The sequence below is a fragment of the Pezoporus wallicus genome, unplaced genomic scaffold (genome assembly GCF_028554395.1).
Source record: "Pezoporus wallicus isolate ANWC-B61680 ecotype Strahan unplaced genomic scaffold, APGP_CSIRO_Pwel_v1 contig_14803, whole genome shotgun sequence".
In the NCBI taxonomy this organism is placed as follows: domain Eukaryota; kingdom Metazoa; phylum Chordata; class Aves; order Psittaciformes; family Psittacidae; genus Pezoporus; species Pezoporus wallicus.
The window spans coordinates 1-6437 of NW_026640910.1; the positions used below are offsets into that span (position 1 = coordinate 1).

The 6437-nt window shown below is 58.3% G+C and overlaps 1 protein-coding gene across 1 annotated transcript; it reads right to left on the reverse strand.

The window, feature by feature from the left end:
* Nucleotides 1-518: 518 nt before the first annotated feature.
* On the reverse strand, nucleotides 519-5876 carry LOC130605590 (cleavage and polyadenylation specificity factor subunit 1-like; the record flags this gene model as incomplete). Its single annotated transcript, XM_057421194.1, has 3 exons — nucleotides 519-617; nucleotides 5627-5701; nucleotides 5783-5876. Coding segments are annotated over 3 exons (268 nt in total), but the record flags the coding sequence as incomplete, so codon positions are not given.
* Nucleotides 5877-6437: the final 561 nt, after the last annotated feature.

Below are 6437 nucleotides of genomic sequence, written 5' to 3' on the forward strand. Positions count from 1 at the left end.
CAATGGGGAATGGGAACCCAATGGGGATGGGGGAACCCAATGGGGATGGGGGCACCCAATGGGAACCCAATGGGGATGGGGGCACCCAATGGGAACCCAATGGGGATGGGGGCACCCAATGGGAACCCAATGGGGATGGGGGCACCCAATGGGGATGGAGGCACCCAATGGGAACCCAATGGGGATGGGGGAACCCAATGGGAACCCAATGGGGATGGGGGCACCCAATGGGGATGGAGGCACCCAATGGGAACCCAATGGGGATGGGGGCACCCAATGGGTATGGAGGCACCCAATGGGAACCCAATGGGGATGGGGGCACCCAATGGGGATGGGGGCACCCAACGGGAACCCAATGGGGATGGGGGCACCCAATGGGGATGGGGGCACCCAATGGGAACCCAATGGGGATGGGGGCACCCAATGGGGATGGAGGCACCCAATGGGAACCCAATGGGAATGGGGGCACCCAAAGGGGATGGGGGCACCCAATGGGAACCCAATGGGGATGGGGGCACCCAATGGGTGCTGCTCACCTGCAGCACGGTGAGGGCCCCGTTCTTGCCGTAGCCGGAGCAGAGCACGAGCTCCAGGTCTGGCTCCGGGTGGTTCTGGAACTGGGATGGGGAAGGGGGGGGTCAGGGAGCACCCTTGGGTGCTGCCGGCGGGTGCTGGGTGCTGCTGTCTATGGGTGCTCTCTGTGGGTGCTGGGTGCTGCTGTCTATGGGTGCTGGCTGTGGGTGCTGGGTGCTGCTGTCTATGGGTGCTCTCTGTGGGTGCTGGGTGCTGCTGTCTATGGGTGCTGGCTGTGGGTGCTGGGTGCTGATGTCTATGGGTGCTGGCTGTGGGTGCCATCTGTGGGTGCTGGGTGCTGCTGTCTATGGGTGCTGGCTGTGGGTGCTGGGTGCTGCTGTCTATGGGTGCTCTCTGTGGGTGCTGGGTACTGCTGTCTATGGGTGCTGGCTGTGGGTGCTGGGTGCTGCTGTCTATGGGTGCTCTCTGTGGGTGCTGGGTGCTGCTGTCTGTGGGTGCTGTCTGTGGGTGCTGTTGGGTGCTGGGTGCTGGTGTCTATGGGTGCTCTATGTGGGTGCTGGGTGCTGCTGTCTATGGGTGCTGGCTGTGGGTGCTGGGTGCTGCTGTCTATGGGTGCTGGCTGTGGGTGCCATCTGCGGGTGCTCTCTGTTGGTGCTGGGTGCTGGCTGTGGGTGCCATTTGTGGGTGCTGGGTGCTGTTGTCTATGGGTGCTGGCTGTGGGTGCTGGCTGTGGGTGCTGGGTGCTGCTGTCTATGGGTGCTGGCTGTGGGTGCTGGGTGCTGCTGTCTATGGGTGCTGGCTGTGGGTGCCATCTGTGGGTGCTGGGTGCTGATGTCTATGGGTGCCATCTGTGGGTGCCATCTGTGGGTGCTGGGTGCTGCTGTCTATGGGTGCTGGCTGTGGGTGCTGGGTGCTGCTGTCTATGGGTGCTGTGGGTGCCATCTGTGGGTGCCATCTGTGGGTGCTGGGTGCTGCTCTCTATGGGTGCTCTCTGTGGGTGCTGCTGTCTATGGGTGCTCACTGTGGGTGCCATCTGTGGGTGCTGGGTGCTGCTGTCTATGGGTGCTCTCTCTGGGCTCTGCTGTCTATGGGTGCTGTGGGTGCTGAGTGCTGATGTCTGTGGGTGCCGGCTGTGGGTGCCATCTGTGGGTGCTGGGTGCTGCTGTCTATGGGTGCTGTCTATGGGTGCTCTCTGTGGGTGCTGGGTGCTGCTGTCTATGGGTACTGTCTGTGGGTGCTGGGTGCTGATGTCTATGGGTGCTGTCTGTGGGTGCTGGGTGCTGCTGTCTATGGGTGCTGTCTATGGGTGCTCTCTGTGGGTGCTGGGTGCTGATGTCTATGGGTGCTGTCTGTGGGTGCTGGGTGCTGCTGTCTATGGGTGCTGTCTATGGGTGCTCTCTGTGGGTGCTGGGTGCTGCTGTCTATGGGTGCTGTCTGTGGGTGCTGGGTGCTGCTGTCTATGGGTGCTGTCTATGGGTGCTGTCTGTGGGTGCTGGGTGCTGCTGTCTATGGGTGCTGTCTATGGGTGCTGTCTATGGGTGCTGTCTGTGGGTGCTGGGTGCTGCTGTCTATGGGTGCTGTCTATGGGTGCTGTCTGTGGGTGCTGGGTGCTGCTGTCTATGGGTGCTGTCTATGGGTGCTGTCTGTGGGTGCTGGGTGCTGCTGTCTATGGGTGCTGTCTATGGGTGCTCTCTGTGGGTGCTGGGTGCTGCTGTCTATGGGTGCTGTCTATGGGTACTGTCTGTGGGTGCTGGGTGCTGCTGTCTATGGGTGCTGTCTATGGGTGCTCTCTGTGGGTGCTGGGTGCAGCTGTCTATGGGTGCTGTCTATGGGTGCTCTCTGTGGGTGCTGGGTGCTGCTGTCTATGGGTGCTGCTGTCTATGGGTGCTCTCTGTGGGTGCTGGGTGCTGATGTCTATGGGTGCTGTCTGTGGGTGCAATCTGTGGGTGCTGCTGTCTATGGGTGCTGTCTGTGGGTGCTGGGTGCTGCTGTCTATGGGTACTGTCTGTGGGTGCTGGGTGCTGATGTCTATGGGTGCTGTCTGTGGGTGCAATCTGTGGGTGCTGCTGTCTATGGGTGCTGTCTGTGGGTGCTGGGTGCCCCTGTTTTCGGGTGCTGTTGTTGGGTGCTGGGTGCTGCTGTCTATGGGTGCTGTCTGTGGGTGCTGTCTGTGGGTGCTGGGTGCTGCTGTGAGTGATGTCTGTGGGTGCTGCTGAGGAAGGCCGGGTCGCCCACAGGTACAGGATGTTGGGTGCAGTGTGTGGGTACCATTGCCCTCTATGGGTGCTATGGGTGCTGTCTATGGGTGCTCTGGGTGTTATGGGTGCTCTGGGTGCTCACCTCCTCACTGAGGAAAGCCGGCTCACCCATGGGTACAGGCTGCTGGGTGAAGTGTGTGGGTGCCGTTGCTCTCTATGGGTGCTTTGGGTGCTGTCTATGGCTGCTATGGGTGCTGTCTATGGGTGCTCTCTATGGGTGCTCACCTCCTCACTGAGGAAGGCTGGCTCGCCCATGGGTACAGGCTGTTGGGTGCAGTGTGCGGGTGCCATTGCTCTCTATGGGTGCTCTGGGTGCTCTCTATGGGTGCTCTGGGTGCTGTCTATGGGTGCTCTGGGTGCTCTCTACAGGTGCTCTGGGTGCTGTCTATGGGTGCTATGGGTGCTCTGGGTGCTCTCTATGGGTGCTCTGGGTGCTCTCTACGGGTGCTATGGGTGCTCTCTATGGGTGCCATGGGTGCTCTCTATGGGTGCTCTGCGTGCTCTCTATGGGTGCTCTGGGTGCTCTCTATGGGTGCTCTGGGTGCTCTCTATGGGTGCTATGGGTGCAGTCTATGGGTGCTCTGGGTGCTCTCTATGGGTGCTCTGGGTGCTCTCTATGTGTGCTATGGGTGCTCTCTATGGGTGCCATGGGTGCTCTGGGTGCTCTCTATGGGTGCTCTGCGTGCTCTCTATGGGTGCTCTGGGTGCTCTCTATGGCTGCTATGGGTGCTCTCTATGGCTGCTATGGGTGCTATGGGTGCAGTCTATGGGTGCTCTGGGTGCTCTCTATGGGTGCTCTGGGTGCTCTCTATGGGTGCTATGGGTGCTCGCTATGGGTGCTCTGGGTGCTCTTTATGGGTGCTATGGGTGCTATGGGTGCTCTCTATGGGTGCTCTGGGTGCTGTCTATGGGTGCTCTGGGTGCTGACTATGGGTGCTCTGGGTGCTCTGGGTGCTCTCTATGTGTGCTATGGGTGCTCTCTATGGGTGCCATGGGTGCTCTGGGTGCTCTCTATGGGTGCTCTGCGTGCTCTCTATGGGTGCTCTGGGTGCTCTCTATGGGTGCTCTGGGTGCTCTCTATGGGTGCTCTGGGTGCTCTCTATGGCTGCTATGGGTGCTATGGGTGCAGTCTATGGGTGCTCTGGGTGCTCTCTATGGGTGCTCTGGGTGCTCTCTATGGGTGCTATGGGTGCTCGCTATGGGTGCTCTGGGTGCTCTTTATGGGTGCTATGGGTGCTATGGGTGCTATGGGTGCTCTCTATGGGTGCTCTGGGTGCTCTCTATGGGTGCTCTGGGTGCTCTTTATGGGTGCTATGGGTGCTGTCTATGGGTGCTCTGGGTGCTCTCTATGGGTGCTCTGGGTGCTCTCTATGGGTGCTCTGGGTGCTCTTTATGGGTGCTATGGGTGCTCTCTATGGGTGCTCTGGGTGCTGCCTATGGGTGCTCTGGGTGCTCTCTATGTGTGCTATGGGTGCTATGGGTGCAGTCTATGGGTGCTATGGGTGCTATGGGTGCTCTCTATGGGTGCTCTGGGTGCTCTCTATGGGTGCTCTGGGTGCTCTGGGTTCTCTCTATGGGTGCTCTCTATGGGTGCTCTGGGTTCTCTCTATGGGTGCTCTGGGTGCTGTCTATGAGTGCTTTGGGTGCTCTCTATGGGTGCCATGGGTGCTCTGGGTGCTGTCTATGGGTGCTCAGGGTGCTCTCTATGGGTGCTCTGGGTGCTGTCTATGGGTGCTCTGGGTGCTTTGGGTGCTCTCTATGGGTGCTATGGGTGCTCTCTATGGGTGCTCTGGGTTCTCTCTATGGGTGCTCTGGGTTCTCTCTATGGGTGCTCTGGGTGCTGTCTATGGGTGCTTTGGGTGCTCTGGGTTCTCTCTATGGGTGCTCTGGGTTCTCTCTATGGGTGCTCTGGGTGCTCTCTATGGGTGCTCTGGGTGCTGTCTATGGGTGCTCTGGGTGCTCTCTATGGGTGCTCTGGGTGCTCTCTATGGGTGCTCTGGGTGCTGTCTATGGGTGCTCTGGGTGCTTTGGGTGCTCTCTATGGGTGCTATGGGTGCTCTCTATGGGTGCTCTGGGTTCTCTCTATGGGTGCTCTGGGTTCTCTCTATGGGTGCTCTGGGTGCTGTCTATGGGTGCTTTGGGTGCTCTGGGTTCTCTCTATGGGTGCTCTGGGTTCTCTCTATGGGTGCTCTGGGTGCTCTCTATGGGTGCTCTGGGTTCTCTCTATGGGTGCTCTGGGTTCTCTCTATGGGTGCTCTGGGTGCTGTCTATGGGTGCTTTGGGTGCTCTGGGTTCTCTCTATGGGTGCTCTGGGTGCTCTCTATGGGTGCTCTGGGTGCTGTCTATGGGTGCTTTGGGTGCTGTCTATGGGTGCTCTGGGTTCTCTCTATGGGTGCTTTGGGTGCTGTCTATGGGTGCTCTGGGTGCTCTCTATGGGTGCTCTGGGTGCTGTCTATGGGTGCTCTGGGTGCTCTCTATGGGTGCTCTGGGTGCTCTCTATGGGTGCTCTGGGCTCTCTATGGGTGCTTTGGGTGCTGTCTATGGGTGCTCTGGGTGCTCTCTATGGGTGCTCTGGGTGCTGTCTATGGGTGCTCTGGGTTCTCTCTATGGGTGCTCTGGGTTCTCTCTATGGGTGCTCTGGGTGCTGTCTATGGGTGCTTTGGGTGCTCTGGGTTCTCTCTATGGGTGCTCTGGGTTCTCTCTATGGGTGCTCTGGGTGCTGTCTATGGGTGCTCTGGGTGCTGTCTATGGGTGCTCTGGGTGCTCTCTATGGGTGCTCTGGGTGCTCTCTATGGGTGCTTTGGGTGCTGTCTATGGGTGCTCTGGGTGCTCACCTCCTCGCTGAGGAATGCCGGCTCCCCCATGGCGGCGTTGGCGCAGGGCCCGATGTTCAAGAGGCTGTCACAGACCTGGTGGGTGCCAAGGGGGGGGCTCAGGGCCCGGTCCCAGGCTGGGGTGGGTGCCCCCCCCCCCAGCACCCATGGGTGCACCTCGAAGGAGTAGGTGGCCAATTGGGTGCCCGACTGCGCCTCGCTGCCATACACCTCGATCTCGTCCACCTCGTCCTGCGGGGCCGACTTCCCCCTGCAAGAGCAGCACCGGCAGCATCTTCTTCATCATCATCATCATCATCACTGACTCCATCATCATCATCACCTTCATCACTGAATCCATCATCAGCATCATCATCACTGACTCCATCATCATCATCACCTTCATCATCATCATCACCTTCATCACTGAATCCATCATCATCATCATCATCATCACCTCCATCACCATGAATCCATCATCATCATCATCATCATCACCTCCATCACCACATCTCATCATCATCATCATCACCTCCATCATCATCATCATCACCTTCATCACTGAATCCATCATCATCATCATCATCACCTCCATCACTGACTCCATCATCATCATCATCATCATCATCATCATCACCTTCATCACTGACTCATCATCATCATCATCATCATCATCATCATCATCATCACCTTCATCATGACTCCATCATCATCATCATCATCATCATCATCACCTTCATCACAGACTCCATCATCATCATCATCATCATCATCATCATCACCTTCATCACTGAATCCATCATCATCATCATCATCACTGACTCCATCATCA